This window comes from Nicotiana tabacum, chromosome 15 (genome assembly GCF_000715075.1).
Source record: "Nicotiana tabacum cultivar K326 chromosome 15, ASM71507v2, whole genome shotgun sequence".
Classification (NCBI taxonomy): domain Eukaryota; kingdom Viridiplantae; phylum Streptophyta; class Magnoliopsida; order Solanales; family Solanaceae; genus Nicotiana; species Nicotiana tabacum.
This window is the reverse complement of record NC_134094.1, coordinates 86,244,674-86,262,486: the sequence shown is the minus strand read 5'-3', so window position 1 is coordinate 86,262,486 and position 17,813 is coordinate 86,244,674. Positions and strand designations below refer to the sequence as shown.

General features: G+C 33.6%; 1 protein-coding gene across 8 annotated transcripts; it reads left to right on the top strand.

Moving 5' to 3' along the window:
• The first annotated feature begins 2,524 nt into the window (after positions 1-2,524).
• On the top strand, positions 2,525-10,753 carry LOC107785058 (putative tRNA-splicing endonuclease subunit sen54). 8 transcript variants are annotated; one of them, XM_075230973.1, is made up of 7 exons: positions 2,525-4,619; positions 6,862-6,930; positions 7,982-8,036; positions 8,557-8,707; positions 8,797-8,928; positions 9,657-10,052; positions 10,375-10,753. In XM_075230973.1, exons 4-7 carry the CDS (start codon positions 8,586-8,588, stop codon positions 10,511-10,513), a joined length of 789 nt encoding a protein of 262 aa, XP_075087074.1. In that variant the 5' UTR covers positions 2,525-4,619; positions 6,862-6,930; positions 7,982-8,036; positions 8,557-8,585; the 3' UTR covers positions 10,514-10,753. The 8 variants fall into 8 exon arrangements, with proteins under 8 accessions (XP_075087074.1, XP_075087070.1, XP_075087069.1 ...); XM_075230969.1 differs by having other exon boundaries at positions 2,532-4,619; positions 8,564-8,713; XM_075230968.1 differs by having other exon boundaries at positions 2,532-4,619; positions 8,557-8,713.
• The last annotated feature ends 7,060 nt before the right edge of the window (positions 10,754-17,813 follow it).

Genomic DNA, 17,813 nt, shown 5'->3' with positions numbered 1-17,813 from the left:
AGTCTCATAACAACTGTAAAGCACAAATTGAGCAGTAAATGATGGAACGAGGCTGTAATACTCAAAATGACCAACCAGATCGTTACAAATAATAAGGAGCGCTACTAGCATAGTCTAAAAAATTCCCTAAAGATGTTTAATTTTATATATATATATATATATATATATATATATATATATATATATATATATATATATCCATTTATTTATATTATATTAAAAAGCACCGTACCCTTAGCGAAATATTGTTCGCCTTTTTTTATTGCCTACAAAAATAAATTTTATATTGGATAAAATTATAATTTAAGTTAATTACCTAATATTTATGACTTCAAAATCAACTAAAATTTTAATTATTAAATCTTTCCTTATTTGAACTATGAAAAAACTCCTAATATTTAGGTTATATAAATATGTTTCTTATTTTAACTGTGTAAATTAATATAGCTTCTTTTCTACATGTACATTAGATATTTACTGATAAAAATAGATCTAATTTTAAGTCTTTAAATATTATAGTTGACTATACAGTCTAAACCAAACTTATTGGCACATTAATAAGAAAATATCTTTAAGCTAGTTTACAAACAACATGCCTACATTTAAAATAAGGAGTTATAATTTATAGTAATAATAAATACTACAATGTACTTTATGTTTTTATTTACATGTTATATTATATACTATATTAAATCAAAAGCCCAATTACAATATTCGATAAGTAAAACATATATAAGATACTCAAATTTATATATTAAAATTAATAGCAATAAATTTTACTGTAATTTATAAGAAATTTAAGTTAGTTTTAAGTAAATCTTTCTACATATTTCCTTAAAATCTTTCCTTATTGAACAATGCAGGAAATTCTAATATTTAAGATTTTAAAAAAAATTTATAATTATAATACCTTACATGTTATTCTTTAGAATATTGATACAATTTTATCCAGCGTAAATTCTTTTTAAAGGGTAAAAAGGTCGATTAAAATTTTATAAATATTTTTTTTAATGAAACTTCAGCGCAAAATATTGATCAATATTTTTACCCTTTAAACATATATTTTATCTTGGATAAAATTATTATTTGATTATTTTTTTAATATTTTAGGACTTTGGAGTCAAATAAATTTTTACTTAGTAAATCTTTCTTTATTTTAACTATGTAGGAAACACTAAGATTTACAATTTCTAGTCCAACTTAATGGCAGTGTTTAACTGAGAAAGGAGTTTAAGAAAGAAAAAATATTTTAAAATTTGTGGTTTTAAAACAAGCCACATATGTTTATGCAACTATAAATCATCTTCTTAAGAGTAAATTGAAATTTTAAAATTAAAATATTTGTAAATAAGAAAGTATTATATTCTTTTTTAGGACAGATTGAAAAGGAAAGCATGACACATAAATTGGGATATATGGAGTAAGATTTTTAAAATCTAAGATTTTATCTTATAGAATCATTCATTAAATGAATTAAGTAACATATATAACTATAATTCCTTGCGAAAATATAGTAAGCCAAAGCAAATAACCTTTTTATATAACCTTTTATCCAAAAATCATTAGAAATTTATGGGTTCAACATCTCCTAATTGCCTTCAGACACAACTAAAGAGAACAATAATTTTTAATAGCAACCAATAAAGATAATCAATAAATATGAGTTCATAGTTTAATGACAAAGCAAATACTTGTACTAGAGAGATACAAGAGATTTTTTTAATCTATTTAACTAAATAAGATCAACATTCTTTACTTTTAAAAACTTACACTTTTTTATTTATTTATATGTTATTACTCAACTATATATATATATTTATTTATATGTTATTACTCAACTATATATATATATATAAAATGTAATTTTTAAAAATCTTTATACTTATTAATATTGGGGTTGCGCATATAATAAGACTAGTTTATTAGTATAACTTTCAAGGGTATTAAATTAACCACCCTTAGCCTACGTGGCTCCGACACTGGCGACTGTCGAGTGCTTTACCTAGTCCTTAAAATTAATAGGCAAAATGGCCTCTGAGCCATTTAAACTTGCACCGATTTTTTATCCCGGTAAACAAAGTTATATATTTCCCATTTGAATACTCCAACTCATAAATTTGTGAACTAATAGACCCCTTCGATCGTTGATCATGTACATGTGGCGATCACAATGTCGATGCGGCCAAAATGAGTGTCAATCATGCACATAAGGAACGTGCATCAGATAATTGTAACAAAAAAAACTAAAATAAGAAAAAGAAATAAAAAAGGACCAAAAAATGACGTTCTGGCCACTTAAACTTGCACCTGATTTTCAACCCAGTAAAGAAACTTACATGTTTCCCACTTGAACACCTCAACTTGATAAAAGTACAAAAAATAAGCACCTCAAAATAAGCGTGTACCTCAATCGCTATGACATAATTGACACATCATGTTATTCGCCTATTATTGTTCGACGCGTATAATTTGTGGGTCCTAATATTTATTTAACCATTTTATAAAAAAAATTAGGAAAACATTATGTCTCTTCTTTTTTGGGTGGCCACCGGCAGCACCTTTCACCATGAACACCTCCTTCCTCCACCCTAAAACCCCCAAATCAATTAAAATAATCACTGAAAATTCATCAACAGGAGTGACCAAAGGCCTTGCATGAGTATTCTCATAAATTTCCATCATTCTTCTTCAATTTTATCATCGTAGATATCACTATTTCGGTTAGTATCTCGCCTGAAATTTCTATAAAGTGTTGCTAACTCTCTCGTTCCTTCTCATTTAGCAAAAAAATAAATTTTTTATTATATTCCCTTCAGAGACAGATTCCAAATCTCTTGAAATTGGATTAGCGATTGTCTGAAGTTTTGCCGGCACCAGCAAACTTGTAGGAGTGGTTTGTGGGCTTGGGCAAATTTTAAACCTTATCTATCCACCAAAAAGAAAAATGAAAAAAGAAAAACAAGATGGCTATTCCGACCAATCCATATACTTTTTTCCTCAATTTTGCATTCGTCGGTGTCCTTATTCCGCCCATCTGTCCTGACGATCTATTCACATCTTATAGTAAAAGTGTGCTCTAGATACTAATGGTTGAAAGTGGTGTTTGGGATGACAGTAATGAAAGTGGTGGTGATAATGTTTTTAAGGTGGTTTTTGAGTAAGATGATGAAAAATTTGGAGAAAAGGAATGGAGAAGATGAAGAAATGGAGGGGGATGGCTGCAGAAGAAAGAGGGCTGGGGAAAGAGAAAGGGGAAGATGGGAAGGGTCCCAAAGTAGCTAGAAATGAGCTTTTTTCTTCTTCTTTTGTTTTTATTTTATTTTTTGCTTTTCCTTCATTTATTTATTATTTGTAATTTTAGTAAAAACAAATCTCATACTCATTATATACACACGCTTTATAGGCGTGATTAGCACGTATTTTTGCCACGTCAGTTAAATTGTTGCCACATAAGCATAGTCAACGATCAAATGAATTTAAAATTGTGTAAATGAATGAGTTGAGGTGTTAAAAAGAAAAACACCTAAGTTTCTTTATCGGGTTGAAAAATGAGTACAAGTTTAAGTGGTCCGGAGGCCGTTTTACCTTATTAAAAAGAAAGAAAACTCTCGCGGTTAATTACCTCTTTCTTCTTCCCCTTATTTCTTCCCACCCCCTTCCCTACCCCTGCCCCCCAAACCACACAACTTGTCTTCTTCTAATTTCTTATCTTCATCGTTCAAGCTTTCATGTCCATCTTTACTCACCATTTTTTTTTCTTTTTCTACAAATCTTATGAGGACGATGTAGAAGAATTTATAATTCCTGAAATCATAAATTACAAAGGGCTATTGAAGAAGTTGTCTTGTATTATGATTATTGAGGTTATGTACAGCCGATTTGGTGGTGTTACAATTGGTGGAGTTGAGGTTGGTTCTTTGGTAATAGTGACAATTCCAGTAATTTTTTTGTTAATGATTGGGGGGTTTTCAGAGAGAATTTTGGAAAAATAATGGGAGAAAAATAAAAAATAGAAAATAATGATTAAACAGAAAAGAGATCCTCATAGAAGGAGATTTAATAAATTCTAACCACGACGATGGATGAAATCAGTGGTTCACGGTGGTGGTTTGATGGAGCTAGTATAGATTTTGAAGAAGAAAAAGAAAAACATTATTGGTTTAAGGTTGGTTGTGGTGATGAAACCATAAAACTGGTAGGGGAGAGAGAAGTAGAGAGGGAGGCGGAGGAGATGAGGCACTGGTGGTGGAAAGCTTTACGATAAAGAGGAAGATGAAAGTTTTCAAAATTGACTAAAAAAATTATAAAGTTGGCAAAATTAGTTTTTTAAAAAGGTGATCCCATAAATTATATGTGTCAAATAATAAAAAGCTAAGTATTTGACATGTCATCCAAGTCGATGTAAGTTTATTTATCGGGACGGTAAAATATAAGTTCAAGTAGAGTTCATTTTGCCAAATTAATATACACAAATGCATGTTGTGGAAACAAATTAATTATCTCAGAATTGTTGAAGCCCTTACTCCATAAGTGACCTAGTCTTCTCCCTGCTGCATCGCCGGTCCCGCACCCAGTCGCCGGCCTCCGTCGAATCGACGGCCACCAGTCATTATAAAAAGGTTAGTTCTCTTCCTTCTCTCACTTTTTTGAATGCTTAATTTTTGTTTCTTTATGGTTATTTGGTCTTTTTTAATATTGAATTAAATTGTTAAGTAATAAAAACAACAACGTAGCGATTTCAGATACTGAAATCATCTCGGAGGCATGCAAGTTCGATTTTTGATGATTTCATCAGACAAATGGTCAAAAACTATCAAGCACGAAATATCTTTTTTTTTTTTTGTGTGCGCGCGCGTTTTATATTGAAATTGTTTATTTATGTTGTATTGAAATTGTTTCTTAATTCATAAATTCTCCTTTTAGTATTCGTCTTAGTTTAGTTTATAAACTCTCGTTATCTTTTTGGTTTAGTTTATCATCTGTGTTATATTTTTAACTAATCTGCATTTTGCTTCAAAGAGATTTTAATTTGTCACTTTACTTTGAATTTCACAAGCTATTGTTTGAGTAAATAAATTCGAATTACTTTGAGAACATGCACAATCATCAAATGTACCAAATTTAAGGAATACTTTTTACTTGGTAAATTGATGAGATAACTGGAGTTTTTGCATTGTAATATCTTATTGCACTGAAATTAAAATTCGCATCTCCACTTTTCATTTTTTCATTTTTTTAATAATCAGTTAGTCTCTCTCCCATTCCATATGGCACACTTTTCTTTTTAGCTTGTCCTACGAGAGCGGCACTGTAATAACCCAACAGATTATTTTGACTTTCAGAATCTCGTTCCCCTATTTACTGCTCAATTTATACTTTATAATTATTTTGTGACTGACCGGGGTAGTTAGTTCGAGTCCGGTGAGGTTTTAGAATGGATTGGAACACTTAGTTCCAAAGTTTAAAACTTAAGTTGAAAGGTTGGCTGAATGTCGACCTATGTGTAAACGACCCCGGAATAGAATTTTGATGATTCCAACAACTCCGTATGGTGATTTTGGATTTAGGAGCGTGTTCGGAATTTTATTTGGAAGTCCGTAGTTAAATTAGGCTTGAAATGGCTAAAACAAGAATTTAAGTTTGGGAGTTTGACCGGGGAGTTGACTTTTTGACATCGGGGTCGGAATCCAGTTCCGAAAATTTTCATAGCTCCGTTATGTCATTTATGACTTGTGTGCAAAATTTGAGGTCAATCGGACTTGATTTGATAGGTTTCGACATCGAATTTAGAAGTTGAAAATTTTAAATTTCATTAAACTTGAATTGGAGTATGATTCGTGGTTTTAGCGTTGTTTGATGTGATTTGAGGTTTCGACTAAGTTTGTATGATGTTATAGGACTTGTTGGTGTATTTGGTTGAGATTTCGAGGGACTCGGGTGAGTTTCGGACGGCAAACAGATCATTTTTGACCTTTGGGAGATAGCTGATAGCTGCTGGTATTTTTCTTCTGGTTTCCTTATACGCGATCACATAGGTACATCCGCGATCGCGTAAGCTAATTTGGGGCAGAGGCGACTTTGTTCTACGCGATCGCGTGAAATGGTTTGCAATCGTGTAGGCTTGTTTGGGGCAGTGATGATTTTTGTTCTTCGCGATCGCATGAAGAGAGCTGCGATCGCGTAGATATGGGAGTTTGTTATTCGCGAACGCGTGAAGAAGGTCGCGATCGCGTAGAGTAAGTGGAGCAGAAGTGGAGGTCACGCGTTTGTGCTTCGCGATCTCGTGGACGAGTTCGCGATCGCGTAGGCCTGTGAGTTTGAGCTTCGCGATCGCGTGGACAAGTCCGCGATCGCGTAAGGTTAATTTGGGCAGTGGAAAAATTGTGTTTCGCGATCGCGTGAGAAGGTTCGCGATCGCGTAGAGCAAATGACTGGGCAGAGAGTTTAAGTTCTGAAAATGGGACCATTTTTACCGATTTGGAGCTCGGATTGAGGCGATTTTTGGGAGATTTTCAGAAAAAACAACGGGGTAAGTGTTCTTAACTTAATATTGGTTAAATTACCCGAATCCATCACTGTTTTTATCATTTAATTGGTGAATTAAGTTGGAAAAATTTGAAAACCTTCTTGGATAAATTTGAGGATTTGAGGGCCGAATTGTTATCGGAATTTAGTAATTTTGGTATGGGTAGACTCGTGGTTGAATGGGCGTTCATATTTCGTAATTTTTGCCGAATTCCGAGATGTGGGCCCCACAGACGATTTTTGAGTTAAATTCGGATTTTTATTGAAAAATATAGTATTTTCTTATGAAATTGATTCCTATAATTTTTGGTGACTGTATCGAATTATTTTGGCTAGATTCGAGCAATTCAGAGTTGGATAATCGAGGAAAAGGCCTATTAGTGGATTAAATTGGAGCAAGTCGAGGTAAGTCTCTTGCCTAACCTTGTAAAGGGGAAATTACCCCAAAGGTGATTTAAATTAATAATTGTTGCTAATTGTGGGGGCTATGTACGCACGAAGTGACGAGAATCCGTGCGTAGCTACTATTTATGCTAAAATCCGGGTAGTTGAGGACTCAAATCATGAATTACGTGTGTTAATTGTATCCTTTATTTAATTAATGTATTTGAACTATACTGTGAATTGTTAGGAAAAATAGTAAAAGATTGAAATCTCATATACTTGAATTTTTGTATAAATTAATTAATTGTTAAAAGAAATTGTACACCCTCTTGCATTAATCTCATAATATATATATCCTCATTCCGGAGGTACATAAGAAAATGTCCTCCTTTCTTGTGGAGCGGGCCGAACGCCTCGGCAGTATAGATGCATCTATGGATCGCGCCGCACGTCCCTCGGCAGTGTACACAACACTCTGGATCGGGTCGTACGACCTCGACAGAAATCGTGCCTAATAATAATAATTACACGATACCTTGATATTTTAATTGCAGCAAAATCCTCAGGGGTTGGCCTGGTGGCAATTGACTTGAGCCTTGGGGTTTGCTCCCTTTCAAGGTCTCAAGTTCGAAACCTACTGGGTGCAAACAATTTCTGAGGGCCATCGGACTGGATAAAAACCTGAATTAACCGTGGTGCACTTGCGGGAAACTCCTTGCCGAGGGCCTGTGCACCTCTGGGATTAGTCGGGGCTCAAAGAGACTCGGACACCCGGTGCAAATCAAATTTTTTTTTTAATTGCAGCTTGTGAAGTTACATAAATGGGGAATTGTCGTATTTGAAGGAATTTAATTATTTCTGCTGGTTAAGGAAAATTATTGTAAATTCTATAAATCATATTGATTTAAATATTTCTATTGTTATTTTATTTATTATATTTGACCCTTAGTGAGTGTCAAAGTCGACCTCTCGTCACTACCTCTTCGAGATTAGGCTTGATACTTACTGGGTACACGTTGTTTACGTACTCATGCTACACTTGCTGCACTTTTTTGTGCATGACCTGAGTCAGGTGATATAGTTGGAGGACCTATCGACGCGCATTCACGTTATCCAGAGGTTTAGTGGTGAGCTGCCTTTCTGAGTCGTTCTGCAGCAACTAGTGCCTTTTCTTGAAATTTTATCTGTCTATTATATTTCAGACAGTATTTGAAATTTTTGTGTAATCTACTAGATGCTCATACACTTGTGACACCAGGTCTTGACACACACACACTAGTAGAATTTTTGGATTTAATTCTGTTCGTGTATTTTTTTCTAATTTACCAGATCTTTTTATATTGTCCTAATTCTTGCAAGTTGTAGGAGTTTAATTACTCGGTTAATTTTTAAAGAGTTGAATATGTGTTTAAATCACTAGTTGGCTTGCCTAGCTGTAGTATTGGACGCCATCACGACCTATAGATGAAATTGGGTCGTGACATGCACCTTTCTATATTTAGACTCCAAGTTTCAAAAGTCTCTTTTTTTGGGGTTAAACTTCATGCATGGACAAACATCGTTACAAAAATTGGAACAGAGGGAGTATTAGTGTTTGTACTTTATAAGATGGTCGTAATTTGTGCTGATTTTTGAATTTTTTGGTAGGATATAGGTATTTGCAATTCAATCCGTTTATGGAAACTGATAAGTGGAGAAGTTTTTCAGAAGGAACAAGTGATTCTGAAGGCTATGGGGAGGATCTTGATGATGATGACCATTGCTGTGCATATGCATCCACTGATATACCCAATTTGCAGTTCAGGTTTCACCTCTTCTGTTGGGAATTTTATCTTTATTATTAAAAAATTATTTCACAAATAACATACATGCAATTTTTTGCTTCAGGAAAGATATTTCAAGATCACGGTGGCTTGACCACTTAGGAATGGCTGAGGTCGTGGAGAGGAAGGGTGGATTGTTGACAACTACTGGGATAGTTCGTAATGGCAAGATATATTGCTTCATTGAAGAGACGTTGTAGGTGATGAAGATTCTCTTATATTATTAATATATACTAAATATAAAGATTACTTTTGTTATCTCCTATTAGTTGAAGAGTTAAATACTATGACTTCTAGTACAGGCATTATTTGGTAATAAGCCACGTCCAAATAAGAACAGGAGAAAAATACTCTGTTTTCAGCATATGTAGCATGTCTATTGTCTGATCAGAATTCAAATTTTAGATCTGTTTGGCATTTTTTTTCTTTTCAGAAAAAAGAAAATATTTTTCGGTGATATATCTTTAACAAACCTCAAAAGAGGTATGGCTGCTCTTGTTTTTAAAGGCTGCAAAAGTTGAAAATTGTGTAGTTCGTTTAATACATTGACACGCTTTTCGTTGATTCTTTTCTCATTGTTGGTTCTGTAAGTGAATTTTGGTAAGAAGATTGCTGATACTCTTAGGTCATATTTTTTCATTATACATCTCTAAGTTATGCTTGTTTATTTTAGTTGCACACCTGTCTACTGCTTCTACATATTAGAAATAGTAGTCTGTATGTAGAAGAGAGTAGAAGCCAATAGATAAAATTATACATATAGCAAGTGTCCTATTACAGGGGAGTTTTGTCTCTTACAATCTTATTTGTATTAGGAGTTAATATGAAAAAAATATGGTTTCATTTGAGAATTATCTTCTGCAATTGCCAGTGTGTTTAAAGAATGATACCTTTTTTTTTTTTTTTTTTTTTTTTTTTTTGTAGATATCTGGCGGAAGTTGGGGCTCTACATCTCTTCAGTAACAATGACGCACCCCTATCTCTGGAACATATATATAATAGGGTTGCAGAAGGAAAAAGTGGATGTTCCTTGGAATATTTTGAAGTCTATAAGCACCTGAAATCTCTTGGTTATATAGTCGGGCGCCATGGTATTCCTTGGTCAGTTAGAAGGTCAAGTGTAAATTGTATTTCTAACCAAGACCTGCTGGAGACTGCTGAGATTGGATATAAAGAATCAAGAGACAGCATTCTCATCAGTGAAATGTTTAGTAATATGCAAATTGGTGGATTGAGAATGGTTTTTGATGTTTACCCTCCTAATAGTAGATTCCGAAAGTCTGCACCTGGTGATCCATGTTTTGTACTTTGTCTTGCGAGGTGGGATACCTTGTTAATGCGGTTCATTGTATTATGGTGCTAGTGCCTACTAAAATTTTCTGAATCTTTGCCTCCTATATTTTAGCTGATTATTATGTACAGGGATTTGAGATATACTAGTAAGCAATGCTGAATGTTTAAGAATAAGATGGATCACCAGATTGGATGATATTCTGGCATAAGTAGTTGTTTTAATATTTTCCTCTTTATCCCTCATTCCTAGCCTATCTAATTCCCTTCCTCCACTCTCTCTCCTGACTTGTCGATCCACATTAATTATCGATGTAGCTCTATTTTATGAGTAATGTATTTTCTTGTGCAGTGAGTATCCACCTTCCAAAGAAGAGATTGAAGATCTTGAGAGACATTCTCATGGTATTCCCTTGAAATTCTGTCTGGTTGAGCATGGGCGTGTGAGCTTTTTCTCATTCAGCAAAGTTGAGCTTCCTATCCTTCCATGACCCCGACCAGCAATGAATCCAAATATCGACATGCCTTGAGAAGAGCTATGGTACAATTGTGAATTTTAAGTTTGTGGATTGATGTTTCACCATTGTGTAATAGGCGTGTATTATTCAGACGATAAGCATGTCTGGCTTACGAATCAGGACCTAGTCTCCCGTGCTTATAACAAAACCAGAGTGTCTTGTCTTCTTTGCCCTCAATGTTTTTTTGTAAAAGTTGAAGGTTGGTTTATTTTATTGCCTAACATACGTGTTACACTCGTGAAATTTACTCTGGTCAAAAGTGATCAATCTGTTAAGGTGAGCTATCAAGGTATTTCTTTCTTTGCAAGAAACACTTCTATCCCTTGTTGAGTGAGGAAACCAATTTGTGCTTGGTCTTACCTGGTTGCCAACTTGTAAAACTAATGTTATCAGTGATGTTCCCATTAAATGGTCAGGCTGTATTCGCCAGGCTAATGCTGAGACTCCCATGGTTATGCTTTCCATGTATGAGTCCATCCCCATTAACTCATTGGAGAGCCCATTTCATCCATTTTCACATCTTTCTAATGATCTGGCTTTTGTTGTTTCTCCAGCAAAAGCAATTCCTGTTTCTGCTTAAAAAATTGGTACCATGATCATTTACCTACTTTCCTTCTGCCTTCAGTTTTTAACCGTTAGTTGTTTTGAAGATTTTGTTACAAAAAAAAGTATAATATGAAGTGATTTTAACATAAAGGAAACTTTGACTGGATTTACCAAGCAAGGTACTAATGCTCCCTTCTATGCCTGATTCTACTGCTTCATAGCCCATAGGCCCCTGTTTTGTGATTTATTAACAGCTTAAGGTCCGTCATTGTTTTTATATCTCTTCTTTGTGAATTAGTCACCCTAGTTATATTGTTGATTAAAAAGAGAAACCGTGTTACTCCACCACAGTCAAAAATATTTACTTACTGCTAATATAGAACGAAAGGTCTTAACAATGGCGAAACCAAAGTTGTAGTAAAACAATTTTTTCAAATTTTATTCTCTTCAAAGAAGAGACGTAGATCCAGCAACTAAGGATTCATTTAGCTCTAGGTGATAGAATTTTTCCATTTCCCCGTATATTTGAGCTGCAACTGTTCAAAGCTATGAGCAACTTACTACAAGAGATAATTTCGAAGTGGCTGGTTTGTTGACAATTCTGGACTTCTATGTAGAGGATTTCATGAAACTGCACATATATGCCTTTGGTCATGACTAACTATTTTTCTGCCAAAAGTCCTCCACATGTCAGGACCACAATAGAGGGGTTTGGATGGTAAAAACTTATCCGCACTATGTGTAACGTGTCTTAATATATAATCTTATCATTATACCATAGTTAATAAAAACACATTCTCATTTTAATTTATGACTTTAACCATACTAAAATAGTATTGTTTCCTGCGAACACGGAATGCAGGTAAGTTGTTATCTATTTTGGATCCTTATTTTCGGATCGAGTTCCTCTCCGGTAGGACATCCTCCAGTGCATCTTTAGTAACTTGCACATGACAATGGCTGAAAGTTTTGGAAACTGCACATGCCAAAACAACTATCCTACTAAAGCATTACAACTATGACTTAGTGATCACCCAAAAACATTAAGATAATAAGAAAAAATTCACAAGCAATTGTATATAAACTTGTATGATTAGGCCAAAGCGTCGTACTTGAATTCTGGCTATGGCAATTAAATCCAAAGTTATTACCATCATTATTATTGTTTCGTTTTGCTGCAACCAGCTGTGTGAATCTTCATCTGATTTGAAGAGTTACAGTAACACAGAAAATGAATCTTCATTCATTGATGCTGGAAGGAAACTAGATCCAGTCAGGGATTTTGCTCGCTCAATTAATAGAAGAATGACGGAAGGCTGCCCTGGTTGCATTTTCTTTTGTTGCAATGACATTTGCTCGGTTATCCCTTGTGTCTAAACCCAAAATGCCACAAAGGATGCTTTCTATCTATTAAGCTCTATCATGTCCTCTGCTTTCTACTTTCTTTTTTCATCCCAGTACTGTTCAATAAAGGATGATTTCTTTTGTAAATCATTTCTCCGTTGAAGTATTTGTGGTTGTTCGGCGAGCTTTCAAGTTGTTTAGCTGGTTGTTCAACTACAATATTGGTTATTAAAACATTCCTTATTTGAAATTATGCAAAGTCCCTAATATGTAGGAACTTCATTCACCTAAGGAATTTATATTTTTAACTTTTTTTTAAAATCCTAATTAGACTATCCAAGACTAGACGTGTGCATGAATTTTCATTCTTTCGTCCTAATTTTTTTAATAATAAAAAAATAATAGCAATAATAATAATAATAATAATAATAATAATAATAATAATAATTATTATTATTACATAATATTTGAAAGCACCGATCAATATTGGACAAATTACTAACAAAGTATTTAAGTGGTTGACAAGAGTCAAGTACATTAATGATTTTACAAACACAAAAATCCAAAAAATGAAATATCAAATTAATTTTTTAACTCTTTGATAATATAATTTAGATAATAGTATAATTATAATTAATTATTTAAATTTGGATGAGCTAATATGAAGAATTTAAATCAACAAACAATGATTATTTCTTTTAATGTCGCGAATAAATAATTAAGCCTTTGTATTAACTAATTAAAAAAATCAATTTAATTATTTTTCATATTCATCATATAAGTAAAATAATTTTCAATCTGACAGATGTTATAGGATACATAAATTTGTTTTGATAAGAATAACATTAGCATATGACAAAATTGGTTATAATAGTATTAAGAGTCAAATTCGTAAAAATACAAACTTGAAGCAATAAGGAGGAAATAATATAATACTATTATTATTTTACAAATGACAACTCCTTTATGTTCTATATTAAATTATTTGCTGTAAAACAATATAAGTCATTTAGACATTACATTGTCCCTTATCAATTTTTTCTATGAGCATAACACCAACCTCTTCATTCCTAAAATAGCAGCGAAATTTATTTTTTAATTTATTTTATTTGACAATTTTTTGTTGATAATAGTAATTATATTTTTTTGTTTATTTTCGTATTAGGTCATAGAAATAACAATATTCTTTTATAAGATATTTCTATAGAATTTCTAAGAAACTACAATAAGGCATTTAAGAACTCTTATGAAAGGAATTCTTTCTTCATTGAGCCAGCTAAATAAAATATTTAGTAGTCATCATTTCCAAGAATTTATATATTTTTTGTTAATTTTTATTTTAAAAGTCAAACACATTGTTTATTATTTTTTAAATTTTTTGAAATACTATATTTTATTGATATAGGATATACTCACGAAGCGCGTACCCTAAGACTAGTACCATATTAAAATTACGAAAGCCCTTAGCGAAATATCGTTCACTTTTTTTATCCTTTTTAAAATAGAGTTCACACTAGACAAAATATTCGTTTAATTATTATCCTAATCTTTAGGACTTTAAAAGAAACTAAAATTTTGATTACTAGGTTTTTCCTTATTGAATTAAGAAATTCTAATATTAAGGACTTTAAAATAGATATTATTTAAGAGAAGTAAGAGTATTACGTTTCTTTTCCTTATATATCCTCACGGTAATTTTCATAGAAATATGTTCACATTGATTCTTCTTTTTAGGGAGCCTATAATTCTAACAAGATGTTTCTATATACTGTTACTACTAAAGCAAGATGCTTTGTACCTAATTAAATATTTATTCTAATTATTAAATATAGTTTTAAATATTACATCAGTATAAAGAGAATAATATTATGCTCGCGTAAGAAAAAAGTTCGAAAATAATTTATATCTTCTATACTATCATAAAAGCATGAAATATCAACACATAATTAAGTCTTTGAATTAATAAATCAACAAAAAAATCAATTCAATTTTGTTTCAAAATTATTATATAAGTAAACTTATTTGCCAAGTTGATAAAACTCTTAAGGTACACAAGTTGCTTTATATAATAAGAGCATTTGCCATGAAAGAAATAAGAAAATAGAGCAAAATCTATTATTGTCACGATTCAATTTCTCCTATAGACCGTGATGGCGCCTAACGTTACCGCTAGGCAAGCCACCAATGAACTAACCATGTGATTGTTTCTTTTAACAATTTAGAAATAGTTATTTTTTAAGTATTAAATAAATAAAAAGTGAGAAATTTAATAAAATAAGGAGTAAACAATTTTAAGAACAAATGAGGTGAAGCAAATACTCAAAAATCATCAAGTGTCTACTAGCATAATTTTCAAGACCTAGTGTCACATGCGTAATGACCCGACTTGTCGTTTTAAGAATTTACGCACCGTTCAGCGACTAAAGGTCTCGAGCAACTTCGTAATATGTATTATGACCCGCAGGTGTGGTCGAGTTTGGTTTTCGAAAGATTCAGAATTTAATTAAAAAAACAATTCTCATTTTTGAAACTTAAATGAGTTGACCGGAGTTTTGACTTATGAGAAATCGACTCCGAAATAAAATTTTGATGATGTCAATAGTTTCGTATGGTAATTTCGGATTTAGGAGTATGTCCGAAAAATATTTTGAAAATCCGTAGTTAAATTAGGCTTGAAATGGCTAAAATAGAAATTCTAAGTTGGAAGTTTGACCGGGGGGTTGACTTTTTGATATCGGGGTCGAAATTTGATTCCTGAAGTTGGAATAGGTTCATAATGTCAATTATGACTTGTGTGCAAAATTTGAGGTCAATCGGACTTGATTTGATAGGTTTCGGCATCACATGTAGAAGTTTGAAATTTTGAAGTTCATTAGGCTTGAATCAATGTGCAATTTGTATTTTTAGCGTTGTTTGATGTGATTTGAGGGCTCGACTAAGTTCGTATGGTATTTTAGGACTTGTTGGTATGTTTGGTTGAGGTCCGGGGGGCCTCGGGTGTATTTCAGATGCTTATTGGATAAAAAAATTGGACTTGTGTATTTGCTGAAGTTTAGGGTTTCTCGTGTTTTCACACTTGCGGTGGGGAGACCGCAGGTGCGGACTCGCATGTGCAGATGAAGGAGCGCAGATGCGGGATTTGGCAGCCCAGGCTGGGTTCGCAAGTGCGGAGCTGATTGCGCAGAAGCGGCCTCGCTTCTGCGATTGGTCTGTGCGCAGGAGCGATGAGGGTCGCAGGTGCGGTTCCTTGGTCGCAGGAGCGCATCCGCAGGTGCGGCGCTTCTCTCGCATATGCGGACCCAGGGGACTTATGCTAAGTCCGCACCTGTGATGGAATTTCCGCAGGTGCGACATCGTAGGTGCGATTGTAGGCCCACAAGTTCGAGGGTTTGATTCCATTTCCGATTTTGGGACTTTGAGAGCTCAGATTGGGCGATTATTTGAGGAATTTTCAGAGAAAGCTTTTGGGTAATGATTCTTAACTCCTTTATGGTTATATTCCACTAATCTATGGTTGATTTCATCATTTAAATTCGGATTTTGATAGAAAATTTGGGAAAAATGGAAAGAAGTTCTTCAACTAAGATTTTGAGATTTGATTGGGATTTCGACATCGGATTTGGATAATTTTGGTACGAATGAACTCGTGAGTGAATAGGTGTTCATATTTTGTGACTTTTACCCGATTCCGAGACGTGGGCTCGGGTTGACGTTTTAGGGCGAATTTCAGAATTTTGTTAAAGTATTGATTTCATTAATTAGATTAGTCTATTATAGTTGTATTTACGATATGTAATTATTTTTTGATAGATTTGGGCCATTCAGAGTCGGATATTCGTGAAAAAGGCATTGTTACCTATTGATTGAGCTTGGTTCGAGGTAAGTATCTTGCCTAACCTTGAGTGGAGGAAATGCCCCTTAGGCATTGAGTCTTATGTGCAAATTGTGTAATTGAAAATCATGTACGCGAGGTGACGAGTACGTACTTGGTTTATATGTGCAAATTTCATTGGTTAAAATCCTTAGACGCCATTATGTATTAAATTGGAAATTATTGGAACTTATTAAATCCTTTATTTGTTATGCCTCATTCCTTGTTTGCCGAGATTATTTTTATATAATAATTTGGTGTGATTGCTACTTAACTTTTATGTGAACACTGTGTTTGCTTGAGTTGCCATTATTTTATGGAAATATACTTTCATTATTAAATTTATCTACAGATAATTTAAAATGGGAAATTTAGTTAATAAGATGAATAAATTTATTATTTTTTGAAGTTGTGATTTAAAAGAGGTGTTGTCCCTTGATGAATTACTTTTCAGTTCATGTTGTTGAAAACTTGGTATCAAATTATAAAGGCCGTGAATCATATTGAGGCAAAATACCAAATTGTAAAATATTATTCGGTTGAGTTGTTCACTCCCGAATATTTTGTTAAGATGTTGTGCTCATTATGGTCGAGCCGTGGGCTTCTTATTGTGAAAAATAATATTATTGTTGATTTTTTGTGGCAAGTTATAATTTTGAGCACTTGAGGTAGAAATTGTGATATGTTGTGATGTTTGAGGACTTGTAGTGTAATTTGTGAATGATGTGATAACTGACCACTTAACTTGTGAAATGTTGTGATATTTGAGCACCTGTAGTGCCCCTGTTGATGCATATTTACTTTTGGGACTACGAGGCGGTACCTCGGGAGATCCTCCTGTCTTGCATATTTACTTTTGGGACTACGAGGCGGTATCTCGGGAGATCCCCTTGTCTTGCATATTTACTTTTGGGACTACGAGGCAGTACCTCAGGAGATCCCCCTATATTTCATATTTACTTTTGGAACTACGAGGCGGTACCTCGGGAGATCCCCCTGTCTTGCATATTTACTTTTAGGACTATGAGGCGGTACCTCGGGAGATCCCCCTGTCTTGCATATTTACTTTTGGGACTATGAGGCGGTACCTCAGGAGATCCTTCTGTCTTGCATATTTACTTTTGGGACTACGAGGCAGTACCTTGGGAGATCCCCTATTGAGCATTTACTTTTGGGACTACGAAGCGGTACCTCGGGAGATCCCCTGTTGAGAATTTACTTTTGGGACTACGAGACGGTATCTCGGGAGTGCCTTTGTTGACATTCTCTATGGTTGCACTTGTCTTTGGTTATTTTGTATTTTCGTGATAGGTAAATCCTTGTGTTCTTCCGTGATGTAATATTTGATTTTATTATGTGTTTGTATTCCTTGTTGTAGTGTGTTGGCTTTGGCTCTTGTACGCGACTCTAAGAATTTGTGTTTCTAGTTTTTATTAGTTTTCAAGGTTGAGTTGTTTTGAATAAAAGAAATTGATGTATGCTTTAATTCTTATAAGTTTTACATCCAAATCA

Coding starts and splice junctions, on each gene's coding strand:
- LOC107785058 (XM_016606281.2), top strand. CDS start 8,586: ATGGAAACTGATAAGTGGAGAAGTTTTTCAGAAGGAACAAGTGATTCT. Junction 8,929..9,656: donor TGCTTCATTGAAGAGACGTT/GTAGGTGATGAA, acceptor TTTTTTTTGTAG/ATATCTGGCGGAAGTTGGGG. Junction 10,053..10,374: donor TTTGTACTTTGTCTTGCGAG/GTGGGATACCTT, acceptor TTTCTTGTGCAG/TGAGTATCCACCTTCCAAAG.